The sequence below is a fragment of the Macaca fascicularis genome, chromosome 1 (assembly GCF_037993035.2).
Source record: "Macaca fascicularis isolate 582-1 chromosome 1, T2T-MFA8v1.1".
Taxonomy (NCBI): domain Eukaryota; kingdom Metazoa; phylum Chordata; class Mammalia; order Primates; family Cercopithecidae; genus Macaca; species Macaca fascicularis.
The window spans coordinates 188020911-188037746 of NC_088375.1; the positions used below are offsets into that span (position 1 = coordinate 188020911).

At 45.3% G+C, this 16836-nt stretch overlaps 3 protein-coding genes across 18 annotated transcripts in view; 2 read left to right on the forward strand and 1 right to left on the reverse strand.

Annotated features, from left to right (window-relative positions):
- Positions 1-4411, forward strand: part of EFCAB14 (EF-hand calcium binding domain 14) — a 42441-nt gene extending 38030 nt beyond the window's left edge. For all 3 annotated transcript variants that reach the window (XM_005543466.4, XM_005543467.4, XM_074007558.1), the window contains one exon: positions 945-4411. In XM_005543466.4, coding sequence (XP_005543523.2) covers positions 945-1120 — 176 coding nt within the window. In that variant the 3' untranslated portion in view covers positions 1121-4411. The remainder of the gene's footprint in view (positions 1-944) is intronic.
- Positions 4412-4977: 566 nt separating this feature from the next.
- On the reverse strand, positions 4978-7306 carry TEX38 (testis expressed 38). The gene has a single exon (XM_074007671.1). The coding sequence runs from the start codon at positions 6557-6559 to the stop codon at positions 6101-6103; it is 459 nt and encodes a 152-aa protein (XP_073863772.1). The 5' UTR covers positions 6560-7306; the 3' UTR covers positions 4978-6100.
- Positions 7307-11135: 3829 nt separating this feature from the next.
- Positions 11136-16836, forward strand: part of ATPAF1 (ATP synthase mitochondrial F1 complex assembly factor 1) — a 49356-nt gene continuing 43655 nt past the window's right edge. For all 14 annotated transcript variants that reach the window (XR_010578703.2, XR_010578705.2, XR_012420547.1 and 11 more), the window contains exons 1-2: positions 11136-11481; positions 14120-14228. Coding sequence is in view for 7 of the 14 variants with exons in the window: in XM_074007640.1 (XP_073863741.1) it covers positions 11150-11481; positions 14120-14228 (441 nt within the window). In the remaining 7 variants the exon portion in view is untranslated. The remainder of the gene's footprint in view (positions 11482-14119; positions 14229-16836) is intronic.

Sequence of the window (16836 nt, forward strand, 5' to 3'; positions counted from 1 at the left end):
GCACTCTGGGAGGCCGAGGGGGGGTGTATCACCTGAGGTCAGGAATTCGAGACCAGCCTGACCAACATGGTGAAACCCCATCTTTACTAAATATACAAAAAAATTAGCTGGGTGTGGTGGCGGGTGCCTGTAATCCCAGCTACTCAGGAGGCTGAAGCACAAGAATCACTTGAACCCGGGAGGCAGAGGTTGCAGTGAGCCAGGATCGCGCCACTGCACTCCATCCTGGGTGACAGAGCGAGACTTTAGCTTCAAAAAAAAAAAAAAAAAAAGAAATTTGTATTCTATTCCACTTAAGAGTTACATGACCGTAGGCAAGTTACTTTCCTCTTTGAGCTTTAGATTTCCTGTCAAAACCGAGAAAGCTATGAGAGTTTGGGATTGTTTTATGGGCTTCCAAGTCATTCCTCCAGTCTCCACTCAGCCATCCAACAAGAAATCTCACGATATGCCACAGTCTGTTTTATGGGCTAGCTCCTATCATATAACTCATTAGGCCTCTGCATTCCTTTTCACCCCTTCAACATAAGAATAACATCAGGAAAATCTAAAGGGAAGACACTGGACAGAGAGAAGATGAGACTGTTCATTCTTCTGCGATTATCTGTCACTGCTTCTACTTTGGCAGTGTTTCACTGTGTTGCCCAGGCTGGTCTCAAATTCCTGGCCTCAAGCAATCCTCCTGCCTCAGCCTTCCAGAGTGTTGGGATTATAGGTGTAAGCCACTGCACCCAGCCTTTTTTTTTTTTTTTTTTTTTTTTTAAATATTCTTAAGGAATCAAAAATTAGTCTTTCTGATTTAGTGAAATCCTAAACTTTACCATATGGAAACAAAATTTGCGGAGTAGCTTTTCTTTTAGTGTTTTAAATTCAGTTGAGACTACTTTTAACTAAATTTAGCTGTATGTTTAGACATATACATTTTTTTAATTCATTTTTGACAGATCTTCAGGATTTATTCCACAAGGCTGGCCAGGACGTGGATGGGAAGCTGACCTACCAGGAAATCTGGACCTCCCTAGGTTCTGCTATGCCAGAACCAGAGAGCTTGGGAGCATTTGATTCCGATGGAGATGGAAGATACTCATTCCTCGAGCTAAGGGTAGCTTTAGGTATCTAGCCTCATCAGGCATATTTTAGAAATGGACTGCCTAATATCTACTTACCTAACAACAAAACAACCCTTACTTACCCATCAGTCCTCTAGTCCTCCAAACTACTGTAGCAGATACTTTGCCACCTTTTAACTTGTTTGAAGAAGCTATATAAAAGTTATTTTTTTAAAGAAGAAGACCATTTTACTTATGATGTTCAGAAATCTATGATTTCCTAAAACTAGTAAGATCTTACATTTTAAAATTGCCAGAAAAAAAAATTAAAGCCCTCTTTTTTTCTCTTTCCTTTTTTTGAGGGGAGGAGACCTTATCTTTTAAAGCTGGGAAATGTATATAGAGAGAGAATAAGCCACCTTTTATATTTCACTTAAATTTGCCTTAAATTAGCTGCACTTTATAGAGACTCAGAAAATGTCTTTTCTTTAAAAGATAGGCCTTTTCTGTGTGTAAATACTTAAATGAAAGAAAGCATTGTGCATATTGTGTGGAAAGTAGGAAGAATGGTTTTGAACAGGATGTGAACAAATGACTTATTAAAAATTGCTGATCTGGTGTGGGTGGCAGCTGAAACTGCATCCATGTCTCCATAAGGCATCTCTCAAAGGCCCAGGCGCTGCCAGGGGGTTTGTCCTGGTAGCTGGAGGAACCGATTTCAGGGAGTAGACACTGGAGACAGTACTGACTCCAGGCATGGCTCATGGAAGTAGGATTCTGGTTCTTTGTTCCTATTCCCTCAGCTAAACCCAACTTGGGAATCAGAGAGGTCTTGGGGATTTTTCTCATTTTTAGTACTATTTCAGGGTTTATGAGCATAAAAAGTTATCCACTGGGGAGCTCCATTTTCCCCGCTGAGTAAGCTAGATTGCCTTCCCCCACCCACCCACTTAAGTCTGTCTTAAAGCCGTAGCTGGCTCCCACCACCAGTACAATCTCCATTCTGAATGGCAGGGCTAAATTCCCCAGCCACTGTCTCACACTGACCACCCAGAGCTTTAGAAGAGAGCTGTGCTTCTAATTTTGACCCAGAAAACCATACCCCTTGAGATTTTACCTAGAGGCTAATCAAGAGCCTGATATGTTTCTCTGGGGGATGACTAAAGCCAAAAAGGTTGTGAGATGAAACATGTGAAATAATATTCCGTTTCCTTACAATTATCAGCTCAGAAGTAGCTAGAGGCTTTCTATCCAAAGGATGCCAAAGTATAGCAGGGCAGGCCTGGAGCTGGGGCCTTCACATGGTGGTAGCAAGTATCTCAAATCTAATACAAGCAAGTACAATACTTCCTATTAATGCTTCTGTGGACCTGGCATGAAAGATCCCTAGATTGAAAGAAATAATACCTCCATGTCTCCTGTATGTTGAGTTTAGAGTTGCTGTGTTGTTCTTAGAAGCAGTCTTGGGGCAACAACTCGAAAGGAAAAAAAACTACGAAAACTTAACATTGCTATAGGCCAAGTCAGGGAGAAAGTAGAGAAGCTTTCATGCCACAGACTTCTTTAGTGGAGGTCATTTCCTTTTTAATTTTGTTCAGGTTGCCCTTCAGCCATGGATACAGTCCGGTACCCTTAAACATTTAAGGGCTGTTTTTTTCTTTACATGATGTTCAGCTTGGTGTTGACTAACCTTAAATTTTTTTTTCTAGAAGTATTAAAATTTAGTTAAAGCAAAATGAAGTCTTTTCCCATGAATGTGTCCCCTTATCTCATTATAGCTTATGCTCAGTTTCACTTTCTTGGAAAGGTTAAAACAAATTAGCCTGGCACTTTAGGTAACTTGAAAATAACTCTCACCCTTCTGGCTGCCTTCCATCCACTCTCACCCTCCACCTTTTTTTAATATATATACACCCTTACAGATTTTCTAACAACCAAATAAAATTCTAGCAATAAATTGAATTATACTGCTATATTTGTATATACTGTACCATAAATAGTATGTCTGTACCTGGAAGGTATTTTTTTGAAAACTGATTTATATGAAATATACTTGAGGGTAATGTAGCTTGTCCTTTTTAGTTTCAGATTCTTATTCATAGGCAGATACTTTGAAGACACCTTAACTCTTTGTTGTGTGTACTTTTCCCTTGCATCAGATAGCTATATGTGGAGAAATCCATTTTGTTTTTTGATTTATCTTCTGTTCTTCCTACCTTGTGCTTGTCTGACTAGTATCATCCCTGAGCCAGTATATAGTACCATCCGCTCCCCCTACCAAGTTTGGCAGAGGTGTTTATGCTGCATTCTCAGATCTATGAATATTTTTGTCATCCTGCCTGAGAAAGTACTATATCTTCCAGGCAAAAGTAGGGTATCTTGAACTCCTGAGTTGAGCAGACTCACTGGCTTAAGCGTCCCATAAGCCTATTATTTAGTGTGAATATGGTACTTTTATTTGTATGTTGTCTTAACTTACTGAGCCTGTGACTTGTATTCAGCTGTAGTCAAGCCTCACCAGCCATATCTCATCTCTGAGAGGAAGATTGGATAGTGAATTTGGTTTGGGTTTTGGTTTTAAATCCTTTTACCTTTTCAGTCTGGCAGCTCCTACTGCTGCTTTCCTAAGTTACTCACTGCTTCTTGGTCCTTGTTTTCTTTTGCCTTGTACTATCTCGTATAATGTTTACTAAAAGAGCCTCCCCATAAATCAGAGAGGCAAAAAGGTAGCATAGAAAAAGAAGAACCAAAAGAAGAGAATACCTGACTTCGAGATGACTGTGGTGTCATCTAAAAGGCAGAGAGGTGCCTGACCCTCAGGAAGGTGTGTGATGCAACAGAGCTGAAGAGTGGGTTCCTGTCACCTACTGCTGGCCATTGTCCCTTCTGTTGGAGATTCCTTTCTTTATGGTTGCTGTTCATAACCCCTTCAACACCCCCGCTTGCTGGTCCTGCCGGTCACAGTTGAGGATTTTGGCTGTGATGGGCTCATACTTATAATGGCCTGTTGAGTTGTTTTTAGTGACAGGTTTTGTTTGCTGCACACCTCATTGGCTTGCTTACCAGCACCAGCTAGATGTGGTCCCTCTTTCATATCCAAACCGGAACACATTTGGGTATTCCTGAGACTTTATAGAGCGTGTATTGTTTGTTATACGAACCTAACCTACCTTGTTGTTTTCTCATATTAAGAAATTTAAATCTACTTTGTTTTAGTGGAGCTATTTTGGTAACATATAAGCAATTTTGGTTCTGTTTAGGGAGAATTCAGGGTTTCCATGACTTGATTTGAGCTTTGCATATTTCATATAAGTAACACAGCCATTTTAATTTAGCTAAATAAAAAAATTTTTTTCTCTCAATGTGTCTTGACTAAAGCCTCTCTCACTCCCCTGCGATTTCTAAGGGAAAAAAAAATCTGCTTTGATTTCTATTTTTATGGACGCCTTACGCCTTTTGAAAGCAAAGAGTAACACATGGTGGGCCCAAAGTAATTAAGAATCTGCCTTAAGGACTGTGATATTTGGCCTGAAGAAGCAAAGGCCGCAAGGTTCAGGCGTTATGCATCCGGAGGATGGGAGGGGCAAGGTGAGGCAGGAGTGAGCCCTGCCCCTGTGTCTACCCAAGATGCTCCACTTAGGCCTGTTTTATATTTTGAGAATCAATATAAAAGCGTGTTTGCCATAAATGTTCCACCACCTTTAAAAAAAAAAAAAGTTTAAAATCTGTTGCTAAAGAGGGGTCATACAGGAGCTAAAGCTTTTTCACACACAGAAAAAAAATAAATTAACTCGACATGTTTGTTTGCTAGATTCTGGATACCTCCTCCCCTTCCCCGCACACAGAATCTGGTGACCTTCCCCCTTAGTCATTATGTAAATGACTATACATAAAGCTTTTATTACTTAAAAATACAATGAGAGGATTTGTTCATTTCCAAAAGGAAAGGGAGAAACACATATCCTGTGATAGAGCTGGGCTTTCTTACCTCAAAACTGGAGCCAAATGGCCAGTATTATCTTTGTCTCACCTTTTAGAACCATTTCCAGAAGTACAAACATTATTAATATTCCCATGTGATGGATCTTAATTTTTGGAAAGGGGACATGGATTCTATGTCTATGGATATATGTCTACTTATAATGTTAGGCAGTTCACTGACCAGCCCTTCCTCCAAGCCAATTCATGGACCAACTTAATGACACCCTACGTACAATCCAAAGCATTCACCAAGCATTTTCTAACACAACATGTCATTAGGGAAGGGGCACTATGGTGTATGGTGGGAAGATCAGTACCTTTGATGATCAATGACTTTCATACCAGTAACTTTGATGAAAGGCAGATGTAGATTTGAGAACTGGCTCTGCAACTAAGAAAGGTATGGCATATGCCCTTGGAACCTGTCTCTTATCCATAAGAGGAGGATCATGATATCCATTTGGCAGTGTTCTTGTGAATTGTTAGAAATAATGTACAGAGGCAACCACGTAAGAGCTACATACATCATAGATAATAACAAAGAATGTATTTCATCCCGTAGTGCAGTGTGGCTCACAGGGCTCGTGATGACTCGTTTTGCCTGTGCCATAGCCACTGTAAATCATCATAGCTCACACCCTCAGCAGCTATCACTCTTGTGGCAACTGTGCTTCACATCCCACAGAACACCAGTGCCTTGGGGTACCCAGGCCAGGGCCTGGCACACGTTTTTGTTTTAAATACTGAACAGAGGGATATTGAGTCCATCCACAAGTACTGGTTCAGTGCGTCTCCCCACAGCCAACCTCCAGTGCCAGTTCATATTGGTGAGACTCAGCAACCAACTTGGTTTGCAAAGTGACCCCATCAGACAGGAAGGACATTGCCTTCCTAACAGCAAATGAGACACGAGGGAGCCTTGGACGTTTTTGTTTTTTTTTTTTTTTTTTTAATTTCATAGCATGACATCCAGGTGGGTCCTGACCTCTGTCAATACCACCTTTTTGAGGTTAGTTCCATTTCCTACTCTGCACCTGATTCCTGCAGCTCCCACCCTCAGTGAGAGGAGGCTACAATTCTGAAGCGAAAGGCTTGGCATTGAAGCTGTGGTCTTCGTGGGCCAGATTCGGGAGGGAATGGAAGAGAACATTCCTTTCAGGACAGGTGGCTGAAGGATAGGAGACAGAGTGGTTCAGCAGCGGGGGTAGGTTGCACAAGGGTGGGGCAAAGGGCACCTCCTGAAAGATGGGAAGTGGAAATGGGGAGCTGGCCTGGGGCTGCTGTGGAGCCCCCTGCAGTGCAGGTTGCAGGGGAGCGGGGTCTTCCGCCTTGGGGTTACTGACTTGGTCAGCATAGCTCCTGCCTTCGGGGATGTCCAACTCCCACAGAACATCTGGATTCTGGACCTCAGTCTCAGTCTTGGTGACAGCAGGGGGAGGGCCCGTGTTGATGGCTGCATTCATGCCGTAGCGCCGTCGCTTATTAATCCAGTACAACAGTGGGCTGTAGGTGAATGTGGCAGCTCTCATCACCTCCACCCACTGCTGGGCACGCTCTTCCCGCCTCAAGTTCTTCCTCCAGTGCAGAAAGATAATGCACCCTCCAGTTATCACAGAACACAGCCCCAGGAATCCAAAGTACAATGAGACCCACACTAAGGCAACAAGAAAGAAAAAGAGGCATGCTGGCTGATAGCTGTAGCTTGGGGCCTGAACTGTTTCTCATTCCTCTTTCACTTAACCCATTCATCAATCACTCCATCCACTTAACTACTCTCACCATTCCTTCCCTCCCTCGTTGACTTGCCTCATCATTCTCTTATTCAGTCAAAGCTAGATTTCCAGGAAGCTTAAGCACCACCTTTAACTCTTTACAGATCAGAAAAGCTATGTCTAGAGGGGCCATGTGCTGCCCAGGCTCAGTCAAGCCTCTGATTCCTAAGCCAGGACCCATCCAATCCATCAGACTGAGAAGTTTCACTATGGGCAAGTCCATCAAGAAGTAAAAGTTCACCAGCACTTTGTAAGGCCCAGGCGGGCAGATCACCTGAGGTCAGGAGTTTGAGTCCAGCCTGGCCAACATGGTGAAACCCCATCTCTACTAAAAATTTTAAAAATACCCAGGTGTGGTGGTGCACGCCTGCAGTCCCAGCTACTTGAGAGGCTGAAGCAGGAGAATAACTTGAATCCAGGAGGTGGAGGTTGCAGTGAGCCTTGATTGCACCACTGCACTCCAGCCTGGGCAACAGAGCAAAACTTCATCTCAAAAAAAAAAAAAAAAAAGTGAAAGTTCATCAGTTGACAGAGCCACCAATGTCCCATCCCACTCCATTCAGCTGTGATGGTCCTGGGCTATTGATAGTATCTTCTCTGGTTGATCAGAGCACGGTCTTTGCCTTAAAAGAATCCTTAGTTTTCTAGAGTAGACTATCTCCTAACTGCTTAGCTCTCTTCCATGCAGCCAGGCACTGTCCCATCCATGCAAAGTGTTTGTCCCCAAGCCCTAAGGCACAAGTCCAGTGACAGGGACTGGAGGAGCACTTACTCCCAGGGAAGCGCAGGTCCTCCTGTTGGGAATCCATATGGTTGAGCTTTGGTACCTGGCCGATGGCTCTGGGGAGAGGGAACTCACCCACCCATCTGCCCAGCCAGTCAGCCTATCTGCCCAGCCAGTCAGAGTCTCCAGAATGCCCAGGCCCTTTGTTCTCTAAAGGAGAGGTCACTGGGTTCTGAGCATTGGGCATTCTAGGGGTAGTGCTTGTGAAGTGGTCCTGGGTTAATGGAAGGAGGGAACATCATCCAGTGGCATTTTTTGGGTGGATTGTCTCTACTACTTCTATCAGAGACTGGTTCACCTATTGAATTGTCTGCCCCTACCCCTTATGGTGAACCCACAGAGCAGACCCCAGGAAAGGGCCATCATCCCTCAGGGATTTACTGATGTTGCTGATCTTTAGGGAACAGTTGATGGGATACCTGTCCCCAGTGAGGAATGTAACAAGGAACACACAGCATTGGGCAGCCCTGTTCTCAAAAAGTACCTAACCAAGTTGCAGGAAAAACCTGCTCAAGGGAACCAAGTGGTCAATACCTCCTTCTTTGGCTCCAACAAACTGTCTTTTATTTAGTTACCTTCCTTCAAGTGCTGACAAGTGTTTCCCAGGCACCAGGCCCTGTGAGGCTCCCCACCATCTGGCCTGCATCTCCTGCTAGCCTTACTTCCCTCCTCATCCTCCACACACCTTTCCCTTCTGCCTAGTCCATACTCCTGAACAGACCCTGCTCATTCACATCTCTGGAGGTGTGCTCATGCTGCTCCTTCACCCAGGAGTGCCCCTGCCTACTTTCCCACCACTGAACACCTACTCATCCTTCAGGACTCAGCTCAGCTCCCCTACTCTGTGACAAACTGCCCAGAATCATATCATCTCCCATTTGAAGGAACTTTGAGAGTTGTCTAGTTCATCTCACACCATCTGGTCCTACCATCAGGACCATGCTTGACTCCTGGGGGTAGATTTTTCCCTACACAGCAACTAATCCCCTTGGACTCAGTACTCACTTGAGTCAGGAACTTGCTCACCACCTCCTGAAGCAGCTTGATGCATTTATGGGCAGCTCAGTTAGAAAGCCCTTCCCTAATTAAGCTTAAGTCAGCCTTCCCAGTAGGTTGCACCACTGCTTGTAGCTCAGCTTCTTGGCACCATTTTAATGACTCCCCTCTTTATAGTCCTCCAGTGTGTGACTTAGGGAACTATTCAGCACAGAATTCTCTCCAGGATCCACTTACCCTTGCTCTCCTCCTATATCACTGGCCCCTACTTATCATTCTCCTTTGCTGGTTTCCCCCTTTTCCCCTGATTGCTAAATATAGGCATGTCTAGGGCTCAGTTCTTAGTGCTCTATCTACATTCATTCCATCAGTTATCTCACCCAGACCCCTGGCTTTAAATATCACTATACACTGACAGCATACAACTGTATCTCTCCAGCCTGGAATGCTCCTCAGAACTTTTAGACTCATACCCAAATACTTGGTTGACATCCCTCCTTGCCAGTCTGTTAAATTATCCCAAACCAGTATGTCCAAAACCAAACTCTGATTATCCATCCTCCAAAGTCTACTTTACCTACAGCCTTCCTCCTCTTCATAAGTAGCATCTCTGTCCTTCGAGTTGTTCAGGCCAAAAACCTGCAAGTCATCCTTGACTCCTTTCATTCTGTCACACCCACACTGACTCCACCAGCAAGATCTGTAGGCTTTTATTTCAAAATACAACCAAAATCTGGCCACTTTTTTCTTTCTCACTTTAGTCCAAGTACCACCATCTCTCACTTAGATTACTGTTCTCCCTGTAGGGTGACCAACATCCTGGTTTGCCCAAGACTGGGGTGGTTCTCAGGACATGGGGCTTTCAATGCTAGAGCCAAGAAAGTCCTAGGCAAACTAGGACAAATTAGTCACCCTTGGGAGAGTTTCCATCCTTGCCTCCACATACCCTAAATTCCACCAGCAGCCAGCATGATCCTTTTAAAAAGGATCATGTTGCTCCACTGCTTAAAACATATAGTAACTTCCGATCTCATTAGATTTAAAATCAGTCCTTAACCAAGGCATGAGCAATCTAACTAACCCTCCCTATACCTTCTTGGTCTCATTTCTACCGCTGTGCCCTCACTCATTCAGACTCAATAACCTCCTCATCAGGGCCTTTGCACTTGCTGTTCCTCTACCTGGAAGGCTCCTCCCCCCGCATTCCCACATTACCTTCAGGTCTCTGCTCAAGTGCCCCCTTATCTCACTCTCTCTTAGCCTGCTGTTTTTCAGCACAGCATGTAGCATCACCTAACATTCTATGTTTATTTATTGTCTGTTTCACTCCTCCAGAATGTAAGCTCAATGAATTAATATAAACAAGGATCTAAGAACTTCAGATAATGATAACTGCTATAAAGAGAATGAAACAGAGCAATGGGATAAAGACTATAAAGAGATGGGGGTTTTGTCATTTAGGTCCCTTGAAGGTGCTTACATGTGAACTGAGCCCTTAGATGATGAGGAGGCAGCCACATGCAAATCCACAGAGAAAACAGTAAGTGTGAGGAGTGTGAGCCAGGTATGGGCTGGCATACTTGAAGGACTTACTCATCTTCCATTACACTGTTCGTCGCACAGGGCAGGGCTCAGGGCTGATCTCCATGAGCATAGGTTGGATTGAGCAGAGTTGAAGGCTCTGCCCTTGTCCCAGGAAGGGTTTCAATCCGACAAAACCCAGACAAGAAGGACCTGATGATGAGTACTGTCCCAGAGAGCCCACTCCAGGACTGGCCCCGTTCTGTGAGCAGGTGGGACACAGAGATGTTGATGTCACTATCCCTGACCCCAGGACCTCGCACCTGGTTCACACGGTAAGGAAGATTGTGGCATTTGGGTTGAGAGAATGGAAAGAGAGAGGATTCCAGGGGTCAAAAAGGGCCTGAATAAGGACTCTTCAAGGAGTAATCCTGGTGTTTCTTTGGGAGAGAATAGGTCAGTGTGGCTGGAGTTCAAGGAGGATGTCAGGAAGCAGAGGAAAAGGAGGCTTAAGAGGCAGCTGTCATCTTGAAAAGAGCTCAGCTCTCGGGTAGAACTTGAACAAGTCACATAATTACTCTCGGCCTCGGTTTCCTGATTTGTTAGATGAAGATAATACCTGCCACACAGAGTATGAAGCCGATCAGTGTCCTGCACATAGCAACCTCAGTAAAGAGAAGCTTGCTGCTGTGATTACAGTTGATTAAGGACCTTCGATGCTGAAGGACGGACTACTACAGCGAGTACCTGGCACTACAGCAAGTGCCAGGGGCAAGCACCGCCAGGACCCGGAGGTCCGCTGGCTTTAGAGAGCGGACTTGGCGCGCAGAGGCTGCTGGTCCCAGAGGGAGGAAGGGCGTTGAATTTGGGCAGCCTCCCTGCAGGAGGCGGGCCGTGGCTTACACAGGGCGGCGAGAGCGCGCAGTGCCGGGGCCAGAGCGGCGGGCCCCCTCCTTCCCGCCCCGCCTAGCCGCTCTCCTGCGCCCGGAACGTTGGGCGCGCGGAACCTCGGTGCCGGAGCGCGGGCGCGGCGCACTCGGAGCGGGATGGAGAGGGCGCGCGGGCCGCGGGCCGAGGCCGACGCGCCTGAGGAGGAGGAGGCGGGGGCGGCCATGGCTGCTGTGGTGGTGGCGGCTGCAGGTGGCGCGGGACCGGCGGTCCTGCAGGTGGCCGGTCTCTACCGGGGCCTGTGCGCGGTGCGCAGCCGCGCCCTGGGCCTGGGGCTTGTGTCACCCGCGCAGCTGCGCGTGTTCCCAGTGCGCCGCGGCTCCGGCCGGCCCGAGCGGGGCGCCGACTGCAGCGGGGTCGGGGCCGAGGCCGAGCTCCAGGCCAACCCTTTCTACGACCGCTACCGCGACAAGATCCAGCAGCTGCGCAGGTGCGGGCCCCGGCTGGCTGGAGCGGGCAGGAGGCGGGAGGAGGGGCGGCCCGGGCTGCTGGGCCTTAGGACAGCCCTGTGAGGTGGGCACTGGTACTGTCCCCACTCTTCAGATGATGTAGCCAGGCTCCACGTGGCTAGGTCACTTGCCCAAGATCACACAGCTAGTTGGTGTCAGAGCTGGGAGTCTGCAAAGCCCTGGCTTTGTCTGTGTTTTGGTTCTCCAAACGCTAAGGTAGACTCTTATGACAGCCCTGAGGCAGGCAGCTCAGACACCTGTCCTCATTATAGAAATGGGAAAACGCCTTCTAGAGAAGGGACTTGACTTGCTCAAGGTCACATATTAAGACAGCTGAGGCCCTTGTCTGCAAGGAAAGGCGATTGGGGATAGGAGGAGGGCATCAAAGACTGGTAGTGTCACAGTCGGATCACCCATTGAACCCTCTTAAGATAAGGGGACTGAGGATCAGCGAGAGTAGGAGACTTGCCAAAGGTCACACAGCTCTTTGGGATTTGTCTGACTCTGAGTCCAGGGTCCCTAACACCACCCCTTAGCTTCCAGAGGGAAGGCCCTGGAGCTTAGAGGGGCTTGAGGTGCATGTGAGGGGCTATAGGAGAGTCTGAAGAGTTCAAGCGGGAAGAGCTAAAGGAGAACAGAGGTGAAAATTAAAGGGTCTTGGGAGAGAATTTAGCAGGGTAAGAAGGAAACCAAAGAGTTATGAAAGGAAACCAAAGAGTACGGTAAATTCTTTGAGTTCTGTCCCGTCTCTACTTCCACTGCCTTAATTTACTCCATCATCGTCACTTGGGCTGTTGCCATTATCCTCTAGTGTTCCCTACTTCCATTCCTGGACCCCTTTACCCCAGTTCCTCTCACTGCTACTATAGTGATCTTTCTTGCCATTTGAAACAGTTATGCAGTAAATGAATGAGTATTCTTGCTCTCCTTCCAGCAGCATTGAGATAGTCTCAAGTATTTGTCATCTTAAAAACCTTTCCTTGATGTACATTCCCCAACGAGCTTCTCTCGTTGATCTGTATTTGATCTCTTTTACACACAAGCATCTCTGAAGAGTTGTCTACTCATACTTTGAATACTTTATCAGCATCCATTCATTCTTACCCACTCATGAACAAATGAATAACTGGTTTTGCCCTCCTTTCCTACTGGATCATTCCCATCAACATTTATACATACTGTTATCCCCCACTGACCTCTAAATAACATCCAAACTCCTTAATGTTCCACACAAGTTCCTCGCACCCTAGTCCCTGCCAGTCTCTCTCTAGCTTTATCTATTAGCAAACTTCCTTTGAAAAAAAATGGAGAGGAGGGGATGTTCCAGGTAAGGGGAGCAGCAGCATAAACAAAGGTACAGAGGCATGAACCCACCTTAACATTTGGGGATGTTTGAGCAAATTTTCATCATAATACCTGTTGCACTTCCATTTGTTTACTTTTATGCCTGTCTCTCCCACTAGATAGTGAGCTCCTTGAGGTAGGGAGTCTGACTCATTTATTTCTATATCCTCAGATCCCAGCAAGAGCTTCACTGCCCAGGCTGTCCCTTGCCCTCTTTACCCCTTCACTATGGCAGGCCCAGTTGCAGCTGTGGCCACTAGCAGGGTTGACCCTGGTCCTGGTACAGCCCCCAGGGCTGCTTGCAGCTCTGGCCAGGCAGGTGCCATGCCCTACTAAGCAGAAACCCCTGGTGTGGCTCTTTATTGAGGAGGAGCTGGCCCACTACAGAGAGAAGAGAAACAGCCCATCTACATGACAGTGAAGGCAGTGGTGTTTTATGTCACCTCCAGAAAGGAATTTTATGGAAGAAGGGGCCACCTATAATGCCTTGACCAGGAAAGTCCACCAGAGGGATAGCCAAGATGTCCCTGGGTCCTACAGACCTCACCTATGAAACTCTGGGTCTCATGGCCAAAGAGCTGGAATCCCTGAATGATATCTTCACCACAGTGTACAAAACCAAATATCCCATGGTTAGCTACACAGCCTGAAGAATTCTTAATAGGGACAGCACCCCAGCCTGCATTTCAAACCTGAAGACCACCTCCATTTTGACATAAAGAATGTGTTCTGATGTTTCACCTCCAAGAGCAGCTTCTTTGGAGGGTGGGTCAGGGAGACACTAAGATGCTAAATCTTCTGCAAACTAGGCTGCCTAAAGCCTCTGAATCACCAGGATCTGAATAAAACAGATGTTTAACCTAGTTGGGGGGACATATTTTCAAGAACTGGATGTATTCAAGTAAAAGCTTGACACCTAGTAAAGAGGCTGTAGGATTCTTGCCTGAAGAGGTGATCCAGCAAGATGACCTCAAAATTCTAAGTACCCTAAATGTAAGTATCTGAGGGACTAAGCCCTGTGTAAACCTAGGGAACAGCCTGCAAAAGAAAAATGTTACACAGGCCCCTTGAGGATTAACAACAGTTGAATAACAGGATTTCTTTTTCCGGTTTCTTTATTTCTAGGCCTATGCCCAGTTCTTACTAACTGAAGGCAAATTTTTCAACCTCTCTGAATGGCAGTGTCCTTTCTCTGTAGAGGTGGAAAGTGATGCTTTATTATTTTAGAATCCAAAAAGGCCCAGTTGGTTTACCCTTTGGTTTACCTCTGATCAGGTCTGACCCAGCTGCTTTTGAGTCCCGTCTGGAGAAACGCAGTGAATTTCGGAAGCAGCCAGTGGGGCGTTCCAGGCAAGGTGATTTTATCAAATGTGTGGAACAGAAGGTAAGACCTGCCCCCATTGGTGGTGTTTGCTTACCAGCACTCCTTTAACCTCCTTACCCTGGCCCTTATCCTTAAAGTTGGTCTATTGATGGGTCAACTGGGTGAACTAAACATAGTCTCTCCCAACTCCGTTTCCATCCATAAATGTTTATCCTGCTCTTTCTAGGCAAAGTACTGTGGTCGTGGTGGAGATATAGAAGTATGAGAGGGGTACTTCCTGCTCCCAAGAGGAGCAGTCTAGTGGTCAAGGCAAGGCACACTTGGCAGCGGGCTAGAGGTATCAGAGAAAATTTCCCATGGGAGATGGAACTTGACCTAGGCTAGGAACATTGTGGGGGATTTAAATTAAGTAGAGAGGAGGGAATGGGACTTTGATGTAGAGCAGGGGTCATCACATTTTTTCTGTAAAGGACTAGATGTTAAATATTTTAGGCATTGTGGGCCATATGGTCTTCTTTGTGACTACTCAGCTCTACCATTATAGTGCAAAAGCAGGCCTAGACCGCACGTAAATGAATGGGTATGGTTCTGTTCCAATAAAACTTAATTTACAAAAATATTTGGCAGACTAGATTTAGTTTCCTGACAACCAGCCACCCCTGCCAACCCACCCCCATCCATTCCCATGTTGAGGAATTAGCTTAAACAGAGGAAGAGCTTTGAAAGTAAAAGGGGTTTCAGGAGACAGCATGGTACCGTACCCAATTAAAATGGAGAGGGAAGTGTTAAGGCTAAATAAGTAAGTTAGGCATTAAACTCTTTGGGCTTAAGGAGTACAGGCAGGTTAATTTAGCTGCTAAGAGGGTGAGCTCTGGGGCCAGATGCCAAGGACTGAATCCTAACCCTTCCAGTTACTAGCTGGGTGACTCTTCAGCAAATTGTTACTTCTCCATGCCTCAGTTTGCTTATCTGTAAAACAGGAATAATAACAGTACCTACTTCACAGAGTTGTGCTGAAGAGATAATACCATTTAAAACTCTTTAGCCCCATCCCTGGCATAATAAGTACTTAATATATATTAGCCATTATTATCCTTAAATAGGAATCAAAGCTGAGGAAAAGCATGTTGAAAACTGTGTCTGGGAAGATTATTCTAATGCAGTGTTTTTCAAACTTTTTGACCATGACCCACAGTAAGAAATATATTTTACATTGCAGTTCAGTACACACATATGTATATGATTGTGACTGAAAAAAAAAAAATTTACGAAATAATGCTTACTTTTACAACATGCAGTCCATTCTTATTAATTTTTATTCTTTTTCATCTTTTGAAAAACTCTGATCACAATCCACTAAATGTATTTCACAACCTATTATTTGAAAAATTCTAACCTAGGGTGGTGCACAGAACAAACTGGTGTAGGAGAGGCCAGGACCAGGGAAAATATGGAGTAATCCAGGTGTGGGCTGTAGAAGCCTGAATTAAGGTAGTTACAGTAGAAAACTGGGATTCTACGTTGTGTTTTAAAGTCAAATTAGAAGTGTTTATTTTACTTGGAAAATACTTTCTTTGCCTAAATTTTAAGTGAATCTACTCAGTCTTAGTAACTAGTTTAGTTAATTAGAACAGGATTAATAGTAGATGGGTTGCCAGGCACGGTGGCTCACGCCTATAATCCCAGCACTTTGGGAGGTCGAGGTGGGCAGATCACTTGAGGTCAGGAGTTCAAGACCAGCCTGGCCAACAGGGTGAAACCCTGTCTCTACTAAAAATACAAATACATAACTTAGCTGGATGTAGTAGCAGATGCCTGTAATCCCATCTACTTGGGAGGCTGAGGCCAGAGAATTGCTTGAACCTGGGAGGCGGAGGTTACAGTGAGCTGAGGGCACAGTGAGCTGAGGTCATGCCACTGCATTCCAGCCTGGGCAAAAAAAAAAAAAAAAATAGTAGATGGGTTAATTATAACAAGGTTGGGGAGCAAATTCAACTCCTGTGACAAATAGTTTACAACTTTATATGAACAAACAATTCTTTCTACAAATATTTTAACAATTGTCATTTCCTATAATAAACATTTATAGTAGCAAGGTTACAAGTCAATAGCTCTTGGAAATATTACTGTATTATAAACTTTAAATATTAGATAGGAATGTTCTTTGCCCCTTTTTGGCAAGCAGACTTAGAAATTTAGCTTTATGAGGCCAGGTGCAGTGGCTCATGCCTGTAATCCCAGCACTTTGGGAGGCCAAGGCGGGCAGATCACGAGGTCAGGAAATTGAGACCATCCTGGCTAACATGGTGAAACCCCGTCTCTACTAAAAATACAAAAAATTAGCTGGGCATGGTGGCGGGTGCCTGTAATCCCAGCAACTGGGGAGGCTGAGGCAGGAGAATGGCGTGAACCCGGGAGGCGGAGCTTGCAGTGAGCCAAGATTGCGCCACTGCACTCCAGCCTGGGCGACAGAGCAAGACTCCGTCTTAAAATTAAAAAAAAAAAAAAAAAATTGGCTTTATGATAAAATGCAGAATATGTAAAGATTTAATTTAAATTATGGCAGCTCTTAGGTAAATATTCACTTGCTATCTTCTTTATCTAGCTAGATAGAGGAATGCTAACAGCTAACACATGTTCTCCATTCCCACAGTCTTGTCTTTACTAC

What these genes read in the sequence shown, in the direction of transcription:
- TEX38 (XM_074007671.1), bottom strand. Translation starts at nt 6,559, where the DNA reads ATGAGAGCTGCCACATTCACCTACAGCCCACTGTTGTACTGGATTAAT.